Here is a 20,191-nt window from a genome sequence, read left to right as displayed (position 1 = left end):
AGCTTTAGAAGCTGTTGTAAATGAGTCAATTACTGCCAGACCAGTCAGATGATCTGGAATTTTATTCCATCCATATACATGCATAGTAACAACATTTGTTGAGAAATTATTTCTATCAGAAGTAGAACATTATCTCTGTGATCACCAGTTGCAGTATTGCTACTCTTATATTTAAATATCTCTTATAAATGAATTAGATTCATACTTGCAGCATTGAGTTAAGGATTTCATTTTGTCTGTGCCTTTCAAAAGATAAAACTGATAGATAGGATCTCATTACTTACAATACTGCTTCCAGTAATTTTTGTTCATTCTTTATAAAGTATTGCATTTAACAGCAAAGGTTTAAAAATCGAGACAGAGATGCATCAGCGAAAGAAAATACAAGTACTATACAAGGGAAAAAATTGCCATCTTCATTTTAACGGACGTTTCAGGTTAAGAAAGTGGACAGGAACATACCGCTACATACAAATGCAAAGCCTAGTGACTAAGATCCTGTATCTGCTAAAATATAAAGTGCAAACTGAGCCAAATTCTTCAAAAAATATTGAATTTTTAAGGCGAACTTTACAGCATAGTTGAAACTTTTTGCAAGTTATATTTTAGCATCTACATCTGCAATAGCATATAAGGGGGAAAAATCAGGATACACAGGTGCTTTTGAAGCTATTTCTAAAATGCTTTTCCGTATAGTTTGTGACTATTTTCTTTAAAATCTACTATACAGTGCAAACCATATGTGCTACACAATAACTATACAATAACATTACAAATGACTTTAATATAAAGTTTTTTTAAATAAAAAATAACTACAGCTATGAATACTGCTGGTAAAATAAATTAATTGTATTGAAAATGGCACCAAGAATACACTTTACTAATGGACTGTAATGGAAGTACACCTTTAAAGTCTTCAACTCAGCAATAATGAATAAACGCCTGATTGTCCAGAAGTAATACAAACAGCTCTCTCTTTCGACTGTATGGAATAATATACTAAACATAGGTAGGTACCAAAGGTGGACCGAGAATCTCATTTGACATGTTCCGCTGCATGTGATGAGCAATAAAACTTCTTATGAGTTATAAAGTTTGATAGGTTGTTGAACTGGATGTCACAGAGACGGCAATACTTTCCACTGGTAGGAGCCTGAGTGGAACCATTCACACCTTTTGCTATACTAGATAATTGTTCTTCTGCCGCAGGGATCGTTGGAGAGACATTTTCATTGGCAGCTAAAGCATTATCAGAGGCCCAAGATGGAGATTTGTGTCCATCTTCATGCTGCTGAGGATTCTGGGAAATGTTCTCTTGCTGTGGATTGGCTGTGGGCCTTTCTTCCTGTTTTAGTCCACCATTAACGATTACCATGCCTCTGTTTTTAGGCAATAGTGGCAGAGACTCCTTCTTCTGTACAGGGCACCCATTTGAGGGAGTCTGGCTCTTCAAAGATTCACTTTCAGCATTTGTACTTTGATCTGCATCATTATTATGGACAACAAGGGAACTAGAAATGTAATCACTTGGCTTTATTCCGTAATATGGAGAAAGCTGATCTGCTCCTTTAGCTTTCTTTATTGCTCCTGGATAAAGGCATTGTGGGAGAAACAAGTGTTTGTTTTCTTCTTTTGTAGCAATGAGCTGGGCAGCTTCACTAAAGACTTTAAGTCCTTGAAGAGTTGCTAAGTGCGTAGAAAACAAATTCCCATTGGGAGACGACTGTTTTGAGTTTCCGTTTTTCTCGCATTTGATTATGCTACGTTCATAGCTGACCTCAGGGCTGTTGCGTTCACTTTCTGGGTTTTGAAATACCTTGCCATCCAACGATCCCATTTCATTACGCTGGTGCACAGTGACAGGGCAAAAATTCTGCTTATGGGCCAGGTAATTCTCTACCTTGTTGAAACTGATCTTGCACACTGTGCATTCATGGTAGTCCAGCAACCTTTTGGGAGAAGTGGATGTCCTATCAGACTGGGGCAGGCATTTTTTGCTGAGGTCTATAGGTGCATCCATCTCCAAGCAAGAAACTGTCGAATGCGGTGCATCACATTTTGAGGCCGGGACACATTTGTTAATGGATAGTGATGTTTCTAAATGCTTTGAGACCATTCCTGGAAAGATATCACAGCGTGGGTGGTAGCACTCTCCAAGAGTATCAGTGGGCTCTTGCGAAGATGTGCATGGGTTAGCAAGATTAGCCACTTCAAGAAATCTCTGTTGAACGAGCTGTGGCCTTTGCTCTTGCTCTGGTAGACACATCTCATACATCTTCCTTCGCTTGCGTGTACGCATCGTCCTCTGCATAGCTGGCACTTTGCTGGAAGCAGATCTCTTAAGTGGAGGATCGTGGCGTGTTGCACAGTAATACTGCTTATGAACCATATAGGTTTCATGCCTACTGAACGTAATATTGCAAGCTTCGCATGTGGTTTTGTTGGGATCACTTTCGCCTTCTATTAACGAAGCAGTAGTTGGGTTCTTGCCATCCAAAGGTTTCCCATTAATTTTATCATCGTTGTTGGCAGCATTTGACAGCTTCTTCACCTGTGAAGGAAAGTCTTTTTCATGCCCTTTACTGTTTGGCCCAATCATGTCTAATACAGAAGAGGAGTTGATACAAGATGCCTGAAGGAGCTGATTTTCTGAGTCTGAAGTATGAGGTGTAGTATTCAAAATACTGATCGAATTTTGACTGTTGCTGGGACTTAGAGCCTCAGGCAGCTTTTCTGAAACACTGGCGAAATCTGGCGACTTGGCCATCTGTTGCCATCGGCTGCTGCAGTAATGCTTTTTGTGTACTAAGTAGTTGTCCAAATTGTTGAATGTTATGTTGCACTCAAAGCAGGTAGCTCCTTTGGGCATGAGTGGGCTGTAAATGACAGGGGGGTAGCTGTTACTTCCATGCCTCAGCCGTCGATGAACCAGCTCAGACATTTTGGCTAAGATCTCAGAAGCCTGAGGAACCACTGTGATGTCCTGGGGGAAAGCAAACTGAGAAAGAAACGGTCCCATGGGGAAAGAGGGGCCCAGATTAGGCTGGACTGGGGAAGAGGCAAGCCGTGGGCTGGAAGGTTCAGATTTAATTTTTGTGTAGGAAAAGCTTTGCTTGGTTGTGGCAGCTTGTGTTTCTGGCCTCTGATTGGGAAGGAAAAGGGGAGTCTTTTTTTCACATTTGTCCAGCTCAGTGTCAGAACTTGCATCCTTTGTGTGCATCGGCTTTTGGCCCTGGGAGCCATCGTTTCTGTTAAGGGGATCCGTAGCTGTCTGCAAAGCCTCTTCATTACCACTTGGCGAATGTTCGGTGTCGCTTTCTCTCTGCAGCTTGTTGCCAGGGACATGTAGGTCTTGGTGCTGCAGCAGCTCCCTCTGAGTCTGGAAGCCAAAATGGCAGTGGGTGCATCTAAAGGCAGCTTGAGTGAGATGTGAGAACAGATGCTGATGGAAGTTAATCACTGAGTCGGCGGTGTAGCTGCAAACTGTGCATTTCAGGCTAGCACCAGAGGGAAGAAACTCTTCCATTTTTACTCCTGTGGAGTAAAAAACACTGCAAGTTAGTATGTGTCTTTCTTCCAAGGTTGTAAGTAATTAAAATACGACTTTGAACCACAGGCCCGATGGAGTTTTCTCACAGCCATTTATTACAAGAGATTCCAAAGTAACTTCACTATTGTGCTACTAGTGCTTGCATCAGTTAGAAGGGTTTTTTGGGCAGGGGTTGTATTTGTGCTGACTGACAGCACTCAAATGCATGGGCGGAATGAGTCCTTCTGCAAAATTCTGGTAACAAGCACTTAACAAGCAATTGAAGAGAAATATGTGGACCAGACTGATGCTTCTCAGATTCTGACTGCATTCCTGGACTTGCTGAGTGACAGGAGCTGAGATGCTAGTGAGTATGACAGGCATGCCACAATTAGGATCACCAGAAGGCTGTTATTCGTCTTTCACAAAATGTTTCTAACCTGGCCACTACAAGAACTAGAATAATCTCTCTGCCGACCCTCAGCCCAACTTCCTTCCCCCCCCCCTTACGATTTTTATTTTTAAAATTGGTAAATGCTAAGTCTCTGGATTATGAAAGTAACGTCAAATTAGAAATAAGGCATTCATTCTAGCATTAGGATTTCAAGATGTCTTACAAGTTGGTTTAGGGCCCAGCAGTGAATGGAATTGCAACTTTTGTAACAGACAATTGCAGTTTTCTCTTTCAGCTGTTACCTCACCCCAAACTACCATTTACTTCTGGCTCATCCTCTGATACTACTATTACCTAACAAGCATCTGGCAATCTGTGTCCAGCCCACAGACCACAAGATTGGCTGGTCAGATCTGTGTTGTTATGGGGAGGGGAAGGTGACTGTAAGCCACTTTGAGACTTCTTAGGGTGGAGAAAAGTGGGGTATAAAAACCAACTCCTCCTCCTCTTCTTCTTCTTCGACCATTTTCACTTATATCCATGAAAGTATGTAATAAAAATCAGATACATCTAGAACTGTTATAAAATGGTTATCCAGAATAGTATAGGTACCTATATAATTACTGCAGCCTAAAAGAGAACTAAGCTTGGTGTTTGGTTGCACCTCGGGAACTTTTCTTGAACACGTTGATGCAAATGTGCGAGTCTGAAGCTTTCAAAGGAAAAGTAAAGGGGAGCAACTGTTTCACTTACCACTGTGAGAGTTTAGATGAATTTCTAGGGCCCTGGCGTTTGAAAAGCTTTTGGTGCACTGTGGAAAGGGACAGACACTAGATATCTGCTGAATATTCTCGTCATTTTCTTCTGATAGCTGAGATCCTTCTCGTTGCCTCCCACTGCAGTAGTACATGAGGTGAGCCTGCAGATTCCGCTCACTCCGATACCAAATGCCGCACGATTTGCAGGGGAATATATCCTCTATGAGAGAGAGAAAAAATAACAGGTGCAAGTAAGCTATATTTTGGTCCTGCTGACAAATCTTGAGTGCAACAAGTCTAAGCTGCTTCAGCTTATTTAAAAAAATACCCATTTAACAGCAGGCTGGCAGTACAGCATATGATTAGTAAACAAGACACAGAACTAGAAATTCAGTGTAAGAACTTGTTCTGGTCTCCCCCCCCCCCCAAAAAAAAAAAAAAAGATTTCTGGGCACACAATGAGTGAATCTGAAATATACATGATATTATGAATTAACTTGAAAATTAGTAGTCTTAAAACGTGCTGCTGATTAGCTGGTTAAGTTTATTATATGTCATACACAAATGTACAAAACCTATAGATATCAGGCATGAATTTAGAAGAGGCATTCCCTCATCTCTTTCAGGCATAAAGGAATGTATCTTAGGTAGTGACTATAATATGCATATGTATAATTTGTAGTCAAAATGCATTTTCTTCACAAGTATTGTTTTATTAAGGTGCAAGCATTGCCATACAACTAATCATTTAAGCTATCTTTAATCAGAGGCAGCTCTACTAGAAACACAAGTTTCTCTAAAGATGAACTCCAGGAACTTAAGGTGCTTAGTCAGGAGAGAAACAAACTGTAGCTGCAATCCTAAGGATACTTTTCTGGGAGTGAGTAACATTTGAGGAGACCTGTTTTGGATTGTTCCCTGTGTGCATTACACAATCCTGAAATATCACAAGTAGCCAGATCCATTCCTCCCCCTGTCATTCACTGAAGATTATCAGTCAAGAGATGCGGTGGAAAGTCTGACTTTTGATGAACCCATGGATTTTTCAAGGCAAGAGACACTCAGAGGTAGTTTGCCATTGCCTGCCTCCACATCATGACCCTGGTATTCCTTGGAGGGCTCCCAGCTAGAGCCAAACCTGCTTAGCTTCTGTGATCTGATGAGATCAGGTTAACCTGGGCTATCCAGTTCCGGACAGTCAAGAGGTGACTGAGGCCATTTCCATCCCTCCCAAAGCCAATCTTGATTGAAATGGGTCTTGGTAATGTCTCCCTCAAGACTTCCTGAAACTGTATAGCCATCACCTTAGCCAAGAATGGAATGCTGACCACCAACCATAATTATTTAGATCATCTGTGTCCAAGGATGCCTTCTTGGTGTCTCATGTTGGTGTCTCATGACTGCCTCTTTCAAATGTCAGAGCTGCACCCTCCTGCTGAGATGTATTCATTAGCTGCCCGCAACTACTTGAATACACAAAGCTGCCTTATACTGAATCAGATCATTGGTCCATCTAAGTCAGTATTGTCTACTCAGACTGGCAGCAGCTCTCCAGAATCTCAGGCAGAGGTCTTTCACACCACCTGTTGCCAGGTCCTTTAAGTGGAGATGAGGGGGATTGAATCTAGGAACTTCTGCATGCCAAGACGATGCTCGAACATTGAGCCACAGCCCCTCCTAACCCAAACTACTATCAGCCAAGGACGAGGGTTAAGCATAGACACTGTGGGCTGCACATTTTTATGCAGACTGTCTACTTCACCAGGGCTCACCTGACTGTCCTCCAATAGCAGACTGAGCTAGACTAGGAGAATTTAACTCATTGCTATATATTTAAACTGACCTCCATGTCTAATTCTTCCATTCTGATAATTAGAAATAGTCAGTTTGAGGGTTAAGATTTGACAACACAAAATAATGTATTGTTAGGGGGAAAAACAGATATAATGAAAAAAAGTCGATGGACATTTTGTTCAATTCATATAACTAAAGACATCTGTTGTTTCAAGGCAGCCAAACTAATCAATAGATTCTTCTGTCATGGAATACAGCAAATACCAAAGCTGCATTCACAAATGGGTCAGATGATGTCTCTGCTTTGATTTGGGTCTGGTCTGGAAAAGTAGCTCATCAGATGTCACACCTGTTCTTGCACCATACCACTTGAGAATGTTGGTAAGGCATTGTATCTTGACTACAGGTGTGCACTTGGTATTTTTTGGGTTTGGGTATATTGAATCCCCCCCCAAACTGGTACTGCCTGATATTCCTGAATCCCAATATCAGTATAGTATTGGGATTCCGGAAATATTAGGGGTTGCCATAGGCTATTATGGAGAATAGATCTGGGGCTCTGGGGTGCTGTTTTTTGAGGTAGAGGCACCAAATTTGCAGCATAGCTGCTGGTGCCTCTCCTCAGAACCCCCCCTCCAAGTTTCAAAAAGATTGGACTTGGGGGTCCAATTTTATGGGCCCCAGAAGAAGGTGCCCTTGTCCTCCATTGTTTCCAATGGAGGGGGGAAGGCATTTAAAGGGACACAGTCCCTTTAAATGCCTTCTCCAAGCTGCTGTGCAACACTGTGCCACAGCGAGTGAACTCTGAAGGCATTTAAACTTAAACTTTAAGTGCTTTGCTGAGAGTTCACTCCGAAGGCATTTAAAGGGATTGAGAGCCCTTTAAATGCCCTGGAACTGTGGCTATCTGGTGGCCATTTTTGGAGAGCCGAATCATTATAGCCCCCTTGGTGACTGGCTGTGAAAATACCTGATAAATACCGATAAGGCAAAAACCTGTCTATATTTTGTACGCATCTATATCTGTATTTCCTAAATTTAGTTGACCATCCAGTCTTTCAGTGGTGCAGACTTCCACCTGCAGATGTATAGAATACCAACAAGCTTCTGAAGACTTTGTTTTTTATTGATGTGAAGCTTTTCCTGACAAACTTGGGGGGGGGGGACAGTCCAAGCAGATCAATGACCTTCTGTGATGGGGTAAACATGCACAGCTACAAAATTAATTGCATTATATTGTATTTTGAAACAAACAGGGATAGAGCACTCACTGTTGACAATAGCTGTTGGCAAAATGGATGCCATGGCTGCTTGTTGAGGGAGCAACTGTATGGAGTCCAGCAACCGAGCAGGATACATGCCCTCTGTTAGAGTCATCTGGGTGGCAGCTTGCAGCCTTGAGTCGAAATCCACAACAAAGGCAATTAGCTCTTCCCCCTCGGCAATGGATTTCGTGGTTGTACACCAAAGCTGGCCTCCTGCAAACCCAAACATACACACAAAGGGGTGTGTGTGGATAAGTGGTAATGATTACACTTTACAGCACATCAGGTCCTGAGCTGTGTTCTAATTTGGGCAGCTACATTTGGTCGAGGAGAAGAATGACAACCCTCTTCCTTTACAGCTCTCTTTTCTGTCTGTGCAAGAGTGTTTAAAACAATGCTTTGAGGCATCCATGCTGAAAATACAGTTAGAAGCTACATAACTGAAACTGCAAAGGAATTACAACAGTTCTGTAACTCTTCTATGATCCATTAAATCACTTAATTACAGCCCTTTGTCTCATGAAAATCTGGCATTCCCATTCAAATTCATTTTTCACCTGCTTCTGTCCAGTCATTTCATTCAGTTATTTGGAATTTCTTCTGTGCTGTATCTGCATATGTACAATGCGTATTCATTACAATATCTATGCATATGAAAGCAATAAATGACAGCAATACACAGATATCCTTATAAGATCATCCACCATCCCCTCTATCCCCCCCCCAAGCGCCCACCTTCGCTTATATAATAATACAAGCCGTTTTGTCAACTGCTTTAGGTCTCCTTATGCCGACCGAACTTCCTGTTCAGATATGCTGAAGATCTGTTTCATAAAAGGCTTGTTCAAATACAGCTTTATTTTAAAAGGGAAACTTTCTTCAAACAGCAAGATATACTGTAACTTTGCGCTGTGTCACGTGCGATGCATTGAAAAGAAAATTAACTATGCAAGTAATGCACTAATGCATTTGAATGTGATAGTGAACACTCATTTATTTAACATGTTTAGACAGACACAGCACTTATATTGTGTTATCTCTGCTCTCAGTCCTGATACGTATCCAGTACAGTTATGGCTGAAATAATGTTGCATACTTTATGTGTTAGAAACCCTGTTCTTCTACAGCTTTCTATATATAGAAAAAACTATAGGGGGCCGGGGGGGGGGGGGAGAGAGACCGGGTACAAGTTTGATAAGTAATATTGCTGTGTTTATCTTTCAGCATAACTGCCTTTTCAACTACACTTCATTTTTCCCCCTTCCTCAAAGAGATTACAGTTTTAAAACAACTTGTTGCAAAAATCTGGTGGAAGAGATAACAACAGTGTATGATATGCAACAGCTAAATAGAAGAATTAGGACATTGTTTTAGAGGAATCTTGGACAATTAATTAATCCAGTCCTATTAGCTTTCAAAGAGGAGCAAACAAAACAGCGTTACTGACAATGTGTTGGGGGGGGGAGGAAACCAAGGCAGACCTCAAAGTGATGCAGAAGTTTCAAAGAAAAAATAAGAAGTTTCCTGTATTCACCCTTTGTTAGTAATACGGCTGGGTTTGTCTATAAAGATTGCAAGTGAATTTATTAGGAGATAGTGACTATAATTTCAAGCTTTCCTGCTTTCTGTAATTCAGGACATAAAGAGTTCCTCTCACTCTGGCAATGTACTGCTTGTGTAAAAAACTTACAATTTTTTTGAAAAACAGAATCATGGAAGTAGAGGAAACCATGCAGAATAAGAAAGGTATCTGTGTATTTGTTTACTTTGTGTAATTTATTTATGTTTTCCTGCAGATTTCTTGGGCACAGAATGCACACAGTAATGGAAGAGGGGTACACTTGCTCTCTCTGGCTTCAATTCTTCCTCTCTTCCTCTTATTCCTAGTTGGGATTGATAGATACTACTCAAGACCTATAGCTTCAGAGGAAAAGAGGAAGGAAGGAAGGAACTTACATCATGAAGCCTTCAAGTGTACAATGAGAACATGTCTTCTGCTTGCTACCTCCTTGTGTAACACTCCCTAGATGTCTAGGACATGTACACAGTTTCATTCACAGTGCCCTCCTAAGCCAAATTAAATCCTTCTACACCCATTGACTTTGATGGGTACCATTTCCACATGCTCTCCCAAGGTCTACTAAAATAAAACAGCAATCCTAAGCATGTTTTCTAAATGACAAATTTAGATAAGTAGTTGCTCAATTTATTTATTTATTGTTTGTATTTATACCCAGCCTTGCCTGGCAAGCAGTAGTTTACCCTAAGTAATGGTTACCCTAAAGCAGATAGTCCTGGTAAGAAAATGTCTTCTGGCATTATTTTATACTTCTTCTCCACCCAAGAGTGAAAATGTTCAGCTAAAGAAGACGCCACTTGCCCCCACAGCGGGAATAACGAGACAGACCACAATTTGGATTAAACAAGGGCCACTTTATTAACTATATACAATTTATTAATAGCAACCGGCAAGGGAGCATTTCCTAAGTAGCGGAACAGACAAGGCAGGTGTCAGGCTGACCAGCCTCCTTGTCTGATATATCTGGGCGATGCACCGACCCCGGTCTTGGGCCATTAACCTGGCTTGCGACCAGCAGCCCAGCCACGGGTCGCCTCCCGGGAGCGCCTACCCCTGAAACTTTACTGTTTGCAGAGAGGAGCTTAACCCAAGAGGCTCCCAGAGGGGGTCCTCATTCCCCACCCGGGGCCTTAATAGCCCGCAAGCCGTTCCTGAAGACCCCCCCAGTTCCCAAAAGACGGGACGGCTTACGGTGCTCACCAATTCCGCTGCCTTATCTCTGCCACTCGCAAAGCCAAGCCTCTGCTTTGGCTGACGCGGCCACCAAACCACTTAAGGCAGCCGTGATCCCTTGCCGGATGTCCTCTAAAATTAACTGGTTGCCCTTGTCTGATAAGTGGATACCATCCTCCCTGTACAGGTCTGGGTCCCGGACCCCTATTCCAGGGTGTGGTAGATACTGGCCCAAACCACCCTCCAACCTTCTGGGTTTGCTTGTTCACCTTGCGCCTAGCCCGGTCAATGCACCTGGGGTCCCCCCGATTGCACCACATGTGCCGTGGTAGCATCGCAGACCACACCACCCGCACCCCGGGCCACCTTGCCCGAATCAGCTTCAGGTCTTCCGTGGCCTGGATAACCAGGGCCTTGCCCTTCATCCATCCGAGATCATTGCCCCCAAGGTGCACCAGTAATATATCAGGAGGCGGCCCACGCCGTTCCTCGCACACCTTGCTGTTCCATTGCAAGGTCGGCATCCACTTGAAACACCAGGGCCGTGCCCTTCATGGTGAGTCAGAACAGGTCCTCACCCGGGACTCCCCGCCAGCAGCCCTCTCCCTTGCTTATTAGAACTGCCAAGGTGCGGGGCTATCCTTCTTGCCTATGGCGGGGGGAGGGGCGGAGAGATCACCTTGCCGCCAAGAGAAAATCTGTCCCCCGGACCCCGATCTCCCGCCGATGGTCCAGAAGGGGATGGGGAGGCCAACAATGGGCCCCCCGCCACATGCGCCAATGAAGTGGGTGAATGGGGAGCACCACGCCAAACAACGGGCCCCCCGCTCAGCGCTGCCCATGGATGGGGTAAAGGGTAAGCCCCGCGCTTAACAATGGCCGCCCCTCCCCACAATGGGCCACGTGCAGCCCCCGGTGTGGGGGGTGGAAGGGGAGGCGCTGCGGCAAGCAAGGCCCCGAGCCGGCTACCCGCCTCGACCTCTTCCTGCGGGGGGGTCCTACTCCATCCTCCCGCACTATCCCTCTGTCAGCCCGCCGAGAAGTGGGAAAGAGGGGGGGTGTTCACCGCCGCGGCCCCAAAGCTAGGGGGGGAATGGCTCCGCCGGACTGCTCTCCCCTGGGCCTGGGCGAAGGGCGGACTCTCTCAGCCTCGCAGTCCTAAACTGTGCGCCCTCGCTGCCCCGGTGCTCTCACCCCAGCCGGCAACCCCCCAGCCGCTACGCGTGCACCAACGCGGCCCCGCGCCCACGCCTGGGAGTACTCCCTGTGGTCCGGCTCCCTCAATGACGCCGCTGGATGGCCCGCTCTCAGCTTCCATTCCAGCGATCGCCCCCCGCTGCCGATACCGCCGCCGCCTCCGCTGAGGCCTTCGGTCCCAACAAAGCCCGGGGGCCCAGCGGCAAGGCAGCACACCAGCCTCCGTCTGCTCCCATCGAACAGCGAGGCTAAAACCGACCAAGGGGGCGGGCGCGGCGCCGAGCCGAGCCGGCTCCGCCCCCCCGACGTCCCAGCTCGCTGTGCTGGGACTCTGTCCCATCCCGCCTTCCTCGCGGCGGCAAACCAGCCCCCGGCCACCATTGCCTTTGGTGGCGGCCGGAAGCTCCCATCTAAAACTGACAACGTCCCATCGTTTCACTTTTTCTCTGTGTTCTCGCTTCTATCTGCAGCACCAAGATTGACCTCATTTTTTACACAGGACCAGTTACCAGTTTTTGTAGGCCCTGGGCGATGGAGTATAACCAGGCCCCCTTTCTCCTTTGGCAAAGCCCCTTACTCGTTTCTCTTCATCCCTTCAATTTGGCCCCTCCCCTCCCCTCTGCCTCTACCTTTTCTTCTTTAACCGCTCCCTTTTTCATTTCCATTTACTTACTTGGGTAAAAGAAATCATAACATTTCGAATTCTGGGTTAAATTTTATTACTTTGTCTAAAACCAAAGAGAAGAGAATGCACTTTCCATGATTTTATTTGGTCTTTCTTTCTTTCTTTCTTTCTTTCTTTCTTTCTTTCTTTCTTTCTTTCTTTCTTTCTTTCTTTCTCTCTTTCTTTCTCTCTCTCTCTCCCTCCCTCTGACCTATAGGTCTTACGTGGCATTTATCAAATGTTACTGGGAATATGAAGAAGAAAGGAAGAATTCAGATCAGACACGGCTAGTATGTATGCTACAAAGACAACTGTTCTCTTGTAAGTTGCCTGAACTCTCATGGCCTGCACTAATATTTAGCTAAAATGAGTATATTTTCTACTCTTGAATCTGCTAGTAATTTAGAAACAAGGATATCTAGTACAGACTTGGTCCACTGTAATGTCAAAGGTTTAATCCATTTCTGTCTTGCCTTACTGTACCAGGGACATTCAAATAGAACATGTCTTACAGAGTCAATATTATTTGGAGTGCTATTCAATGAAATTGGCATCTGGCCTTTGACCAGCCACAATTGTCTCTGGCATGCACTGACACAAGATGCCAGTTGTGGGGAGAACAAGGAACACCTGTGAATTTTTTTTAGAACAATGGCTTATATTCCTTTGTCCCCTTTATCATAGTATTGGCCACAAATATTAGACACTAATAATCCAAACTTTTCTAACAATCCACCCTGTCCAGCACAATTCCAGAAAGAACTTGTGTGTGATTAGAGTGAGCAGATTGTTCCTTGGCACCTTAGTGAGAGCTTAACAGACACTTGCTTTCTCAAATAACCCATCACCATAAAATAATAAGGTAGACTTTGTCTGCTATACTGAGGTATAAAGTTTGCAAGTTTTCAGGAACCCTACCTCAGCCGATGATGGCAGGGGTTCTGCTTTTACATCATACTCCCTAATGCAAGCCCCCTCTGTGAGCCTAATGGTTCTTTGGGACCCAGCCATGGTCCGTGCTCAGAGATCAAGGTTGTCTGGTCTCAACCCAGAGATTGCCAGTACCTTTAAACTGTCTGGACTAGCAAGAAAAGAAACAGCCAATTACAATTTTGATCCCCTCCCCTCCATCCTTTTTACCCCATTCGATGGGCAAAACTAGTTGAAAGGACAGGTGTGGATGAGAGGGAAAACAGCGGCTTCCTCGCTTACTTTTTCAAAGAGTATTTGTACCAAATTAAAACTAAGTGCTTTTTCACACCACGTTTTGATGCAGCTCAGCTGCTTAACTGCATCAGGGTTTCCCCTCCCTTACAAACAGTATCACTTGTGGGTCATTGCTCTCCCTTTGCTTTTTTTTTTTTTTGCCCATGTTTTTTCAAACAACCCTTAAGGTGGTTTGAGAAAATGCAAGGAAAATGGGGGAGCATTTAGCAATGACCTGCAGACAATACCGTCTATAAGGAAGGGCTGCATCAAAAACCTGGTGTGGAAAAACCCTACATTAGGATTTTTTCCAGAGCTTTTTGTTCAGAAAAAGAGGTGCTGGAACTCTCAAGAGGGAAATGAAGTTTTCAATCCGTATACTGAAAACGCGTGAACTTTTAAACATTTTAAAAAAGAATTTTGTCGAAGAGGTTCCAGAACTCCATTCCGGCGCATTCCCCCAGAAAAAAAAGCCCTGATTTTCTCTGTTCTTTCCCTCTTTGATGGTCTTCCAGTACAACTAATACCTTTCCTGTTAAGAAAAAAGATTGCAAATGAAATGAAAACAACTCCTAATACTCTGTAGAAAGGAAAGCTGGAACTTTCTGTTCTATGTCATGTTTAGGATCTGGGCTCTTGCGACAACAGCTGCAAACAAGAAGCTTATAAATGACCTTCATAATTGCTGTTAAAACTGTAGTGAAGTGCACTGCAAATTGCAGAACTACAGAAGAGAGCCGCAGTTCAAAGTTGATAGCATTTTGGAAATTCATGCTTCTGTTAACAAGAATCCTTGCCTCAAATATCTCCAATGCCTGCCAATTTTTTTATGTGCTCTTTTTATTATTTATGAAATCAGAGCCTGCAGAATGTCATGCAGACCTCTGCTGATAAACTCTAATTAAGATTGAGACAAGTCCTTTGGAAAGGATCCCATCATTAGCAAACATGATAAACACACACACACACACAAATACTCCCTACTTGTCAAACCGGAACTATTCAGTAGCCTAACAGTATTATCTGTTGCTAGGCTACAACACTGACAAAGGTTCAATTATATTGTATGGTCATACCTATAGTGTACCATAAGCAAATTGTATCTCGCATGAAGGAATAGAACTTCAGCCATGCTATCTGAAATTCGTAGCTTCTCACAATGGCACAAATCAGGTTAATAATTACACAATGCACAGTCCCAAAAAGAGAAAGAAACCTTTGAGAAGCATTGTGTTGGCACAATCGTTTCTAATTTAGCTCTATGATTGATAGACATTTGTTTTGTACGAGAACAAAATGCACTCAGTAGGGAGCTGTAAACCACGGAACTACATCTGGGCTCATCAAAATGAGGAACACAACTCAGCATAAAATGTATGTGAGAAACTGAGCCAATGAAACCCTTTACAGTAGTAGATAATGAAGTAATACCCATACCCTGACCCAAAACCCATCATGAATACAAAAGCCCAGTTCATATTATCCCCTGCATGGTTGCTGCTGAAAGCCAAGTGTGTAGGCAGAGCTCCGTATGGCCAGAGTTTTGTGTAAAGCAGCTCCACACAGTGCTGTAGTGCTTTCGACCTTTGTGACAACATATTTGAATCGCTGCAAGTGCATTACCAGCTGCTTCACATGCCTCTGAAGTGGCAATCAAACATCAGATTGAATGTTTGTGTAACCTCTTTGCACATGGAACTGCACTGACTGCACCCGTGTTGGGGGAATTCTAATGGTGCATCTAAACATAAACATAATTCAGTGGGAAGACTGCAAGGTCAGGAGACCTCTGTGCACTGGAGCACCTGCAGACTAGGGTAAAGATGTTTAGGATCCGGGTGTCCCCACATCTGGACATCCACAAGTGGGTAGATGGGGGAGCACAAAGGAGGGAAAGAACCCTACAAATCACCAACAGCATATATACTGGGTTAAAGTCTTACATAGTAAAAATGGCAAGACAGAGGATGGGAACCTACTCTGATAACTCCTCACCTCCCTTTTCTATGAAAATGAACAAATTTGGGAAATTTTGTAAATGTTTTCTCTTTATGTGCCTTCAAAAAAAACAAACCACCTGGCTTTCCTGAAAGAATAATGTTAAATTCAGGACCCATGTACCAACTTTTGCTGGGGAGTTGCCCTCAAAATCAGAGGTGCTATACTTCTTCCGATTAGTGCCTCTCTTGCTTCTATCAGCACAGGTTTTCCAAAGGGAATTGCTAAAAATAGTTTTAACTTTCCTCCTAAGACAAAGGCAACGGCAAAATGCAATTCAGTCATGCTTCGACTGGTTTCAGGTATCTTGAAGACAGAGGCCACTCCAGAGTGCTTCTGAATGGTTAAAGCACTTGAAATGGGCCCAGGGCCATAGAATATGTCTCGATATTTGGGGGCGGGGCGGTTATCAGGATTCGTTGGGTTGCTAATTAGCCTACTGTGCAACTGAGCTGTGTGATTTTTTTGTTCTTCCTTTCCGTTTCTCATTTGCACGTACTGCCTTGACTCTGTCACTGCACAGCAGCAGAAGTGTCCATTTCCTGTATACACATGTTTTTGTGAAGGAGGGTCAGAAGACTATCTGGGCTCATTGAATCGACAACTTGTATTCGTCCACAGACTTAAAATGGCACCCAGGCACAATCAGCTTTCCTCCTGTCCAAGTGAATAGCTTCTACTTTGTGAAAAGGTATTTTAATAATAGCTCTGAGAAGAGTATGTTTGTTTGCGTATATGTTTGCCTAGGGTCTGTCTTTTATTTTAAGCATTTAAAGGGAATTCACAAACCCACAGTCAGACATTTTCCTTGGGGTAGAGGTGTGTCTATTTACTCAACTACTCAGAATAACTTCCCCTTACCAAACAATGCCCCATTAATGCCTGCTGCAAGTCCGTATCTCCAGCTTTTGACATTAACAGAGCGTGTATATCTTTACGTAGCCACACTGTTTAATAAAAAACAATTCTAATAAATTCAAACCCAATACTGTTGAAATTTTGACAGTGGAGTAGTGTAAGGAAAGGAACTTATAAATTATGTGTGCCCCTTTTTTGAAAAATGCTTTGGAGGTTTCTTTGTGCATTGGCAAATACAGTAGGAATATGAGGTATTGTGTGGTTCCTTCTGCACAGTACCTGATAAAAGAATAAAGAGCTTTGACATATTCTTAAAACAATAGAGGAATTAAAGAGAAACAATGGGCCAGCTGCTTCATTAATACAATCAAAAGAGAGCCCAGCACAGAGGAGTCCAGATAATTAAGCACTACTCTTTTAGACCTTCTTTCTGTAATAAAATTGCTTAAAAATTTATTAACTACTTCACAGTTGTTAGATAGATCTGTGCACTTGTTTATTTGGGTTGATTAATGCCTTTTCAGTATTCTCCAACATGCCAACTCATGGTTTATACAAGTTTTTGAATAAAATAATGTAAGAATAACCGATAGGGATCTGTACCGTACACAGCAATAAATCAAAAGCATTTTGTGAACAGTCTTTCCTGTTGCTAAACAATTCTCAACATTCTTCACTTGTATGTACCTCCTAAATATTCGGTAGGACATCTTCCCCCCTTTTTTTGCCCATGCAGAGAGGATTTCAGCAACAGCTCATGTAAATTCACACTTCTCTAAAATTAATTGGAAGTGCTCACAGTATTACATTAGGATTAATGAGATGATATCCCAGAATTTTTCTGTAATTTTTCCTTGTTTACTGATCAAAGGACATTGTCAAATGGTACTCAACCTCTAATCTTAATTTTAGCTCCAGTATATACAGCCTCCTCATGGCAGAATTTGTGTGATCATAGCAGTGGCAAAAATGTACCATTTGGCCCTCCATTTTTTTTTTTTTTTGACTGAACTGTAATGTGCATCAGCCCTTATTTTATTATTTTTATATCATATAAAGTGAAGGGGAAAAGGATAAAGCACAAAACAACATGCACTTCTCCCTAAGGGTTCATTCATTTCTTTTTAACTAAAGATATGTGGTAAGTATACATGTACTAAGAGAATAAAGTGCTTTTTTCATGCTTTCCTCGTAAATTTGGAGTTTTTAATTTTAATAGGCTCAGGCCTGTAGTATTACAGTAAAGTACCAAATGGCACCACCAACCCAATAAGATTTTTTTGGCCCCGGTCACACGGGAGGTTTTGGGCCGGAAGAGGGACAGATCGGGGGTGCAGCAAACGGGCGTGATCTCACCGCAACATCTGGGAATCGGCGTGCACTTGTCCCTGAACCGTCCATTTAGGCCTAAAATGCGCACTAAAAATAAACCTAGTAAAAGGTAGAACCAACCTGACACACCGCATCAAGCGCGGCCGTCGGATTGCCGGCGCGGCCGTCTGCAGGAGCAATCGAGGCTCCCAGCCGAACTGCGCATGCGCACACATGCGCAGCCGGCTGCCTCGCGCTCCCATCCGTGGCTTCCCCCCCGGCATCTGATCGTGCCGGGGAGCAACTGCACGGCGGCTCAGGGGATCTGTGTGATCCCGCCGCCGCGTGTCTCTTTTGGTGTGGTTTTCAAAAGCCGCACTTTGCCCGCAGCAATTTCCCCCGTGTGGCAGGGGCCCATATGTGCAGGTGAGAGACTGTATATAAGTTACAAGGATTTTGCTTATTTATTCTATTTAAGCAAGCAGAATTTAAATATTCTGTTTAAACAGAATCTCCTCTGCAAAGCCTTTCAAATGTTTTGTTTCCCGCATTGGTCAGCATTTTAACAGCAGCTTGCAATATGATATGGGACACCAATCTTCCACTCCATGTGCAGCTCTAGATCATGGCCTTTTTTTAAGAAAGAGAGAACAAAGTCAGTGCACCTATAATTTTTCCAGATTACTTTTCTTGCATGGCCAAGAAAATTTTAAAACAAACCAACCCCCCTTCACATTTATTTTATGAGTACTTTATTTACACACAAAGGGATGAAAGACGCTCAGCTGCCCAGTACCTCTTTCCTTCTTAACACTGAAATGTGGCTTAACAAAATGAATGCCAGCTGGAACTGCCTGTTGCAAAGGAACATCCAGTCGTTTTTTTTCTTTTTTTAACCTTGTTGACAGTTTATCTGGTATGATTGTAAGAATTTGTATCTACGTCTTTCAAGTGAGTGCTAGAATATAGTAATTAGTGTAAAGTTTGACTAGCTAGAGACATAAACTACATCAGTGGTCAGAAAAAAAAATTCACAGAGAAATAACATGATAAATTTTATTTGACTTTTCCCCCTGATTGAGCTGTCACAGCTTATTTACCACAGGGGGAGATAGTTAAACTCATATTCTTAGAAGTTTTGTGCATTCTAAGAGGCTTATAAGTTTCCTTCTGGGACCTTAGTTCAGATCCTGAGCTAATTGGAGCCAAATACACATCTTTCTATTAGAAGGAATCAGTTCCTAAAGGACCAGACTGCAAAACTATTAAACATTTGGCACAAAGAGCAATCCTTGCTTTTAAATGGTTGCATTTAAATTATTACGTCCTCCCAAGCTTGCAAAATTTGCGCCTGCTCTTTGGAAATGTAAAGTGAAGTTTTTCTGCAAACACTGATGATAGTTATAGCTCGTTAATTTATCCAAGAGATGAGCCTAAAGGAATGTTTTCATGTATTCCTTGAGAACAATGCTTATCTTACTCTTCAGCCAAGTTCACTTATGTTTTCCTGCAACCAAGGGGCTTGTGTTCCAGAGTCAAGTCCCAGGGGGATTCTGTCCCATTCTTAACTCCATAAGAACTGGGTAGCTCCAAGTCCTGGTATTTCTGACAAGACAGGTCTAGCAGTGCATGCAAGGAGTTGGGGGGGGGGGAGCGAAGCCTTACAGCAAGTAGCTGGGGTTCTAAGAGCACCAAATGAGTAACTAGAGGGAGACATTGCAGTCACAATGTCCCGGTAGCCACTGCAGAGTATCCACTTTACCTCTTCCTATGGATTTAGTACAGCTGAGCCTGCTGCGACTTCAAGAGTAACATCAAGGGGGGGGAGCGGTGCAACCCAGCCTCCTTGCTCTGGTTCACCTCTGGATTCTACTTGGGCCCACTGTTTTATTTATTTATTTATTTATTTATTATTTAGATTTTTATCCCGCCCTCCCCGCAGGCTCAGGGCGGCTTACAAGGCACACTGCCAATATAATACATCAATAAAACATTAAAAATATTAAATAGTAAATAGTAAATAGTATCAAATATTAAAACATCATACATACAAAACAGTATCCAGTGCTCACATTCCTAAAAACAAGATGGCGGTCTCCTAAGTGCCCACATCATGATGACCCTGTCCACAGGCTTGGGGCATAGATGGTACCATGATGATGGCGGCTCCTATTCGAACGCCTGGTGGAAGAGCTCCGTCTTGCAGGCTCTGCGGAACTGTGCTAGGTCCCGCAGAGCCCTGATCTCCTCTGGGAGCTCGTTCCACCAGATAGGAGCCGCCACTGAAAACGCCCTATTCCTGGTCACAATGCATTTAATAGCCTGGGGACCCGGTACATCCAGCAAGTTCTCCTTCCCCGACCGTAGTGCTCTTGGGGGAATATGTGGGGAAAGGCGGTCCCTTAGGTAGACTGGTCCCTGGCCATATAGGGCTTTAAAGGTAATAACCAGCACTTTGAAGCGAA

At 43.4% G+C, this 20,191-nt stretch overlaps 1 protein-coding gene across 1 annotated transcript in view; it reads right to left on the bottom strand.

Annotated features, from left to right (window-relative positions):
- Positions 1–1,033: 1,033 nt before the first annotated feature.
- The window catches only part of ZFPM2 (zinc finger protein, FOG family member 2), a 420,346-nt gene continuing 401,188 nt past the window's right edge, over positions 1,034–20,191 (bottom strand). Inside the window, exons 6-8 of the mRNA XM_015407281.1 lie at positions 7,747–7,953; positions 4,677–4,901; positions 1,034–3,534 (exon numbers count right to left, since the gene is read on the bottom strand). Of these exons, the coding sequence (XP_015262767.1) occupies positions 1,037–3,534; positions 4,677–4,901; positions 7,747–7,953 (2,930 nt within the window). The 3' untranslated portion in view covers positions 1,034–1,036. The remainder of the gene's footprint in view (positions 3,535–4,676; positions 4,902–7,746; positions 7,954–20,191) is intronic.

The sequence above is a fragment of the Gekko japonicus genome, unplaced genomic scaffold (genome assembly GCF_001447785.1).
Source record: "Gekko japonicus isolate JY-2015 unplaced genomic scaffold, Gekko_japonicus_V1.1 scaffold119, whole genome shotgun sequence".
In the NCBI taxonomy this organism is placed as follows: Eukaryota; Metazoa; Chordata; class Lepidosauria; order Squamata; family Gekkonidae; genus Gekko; species Gekko japonicus.
The sequence above is the reverse complement of the archived record's forward strand: the minus strand, read 5'-3'. Positions and strand labels throughout refer to the sequence as shown.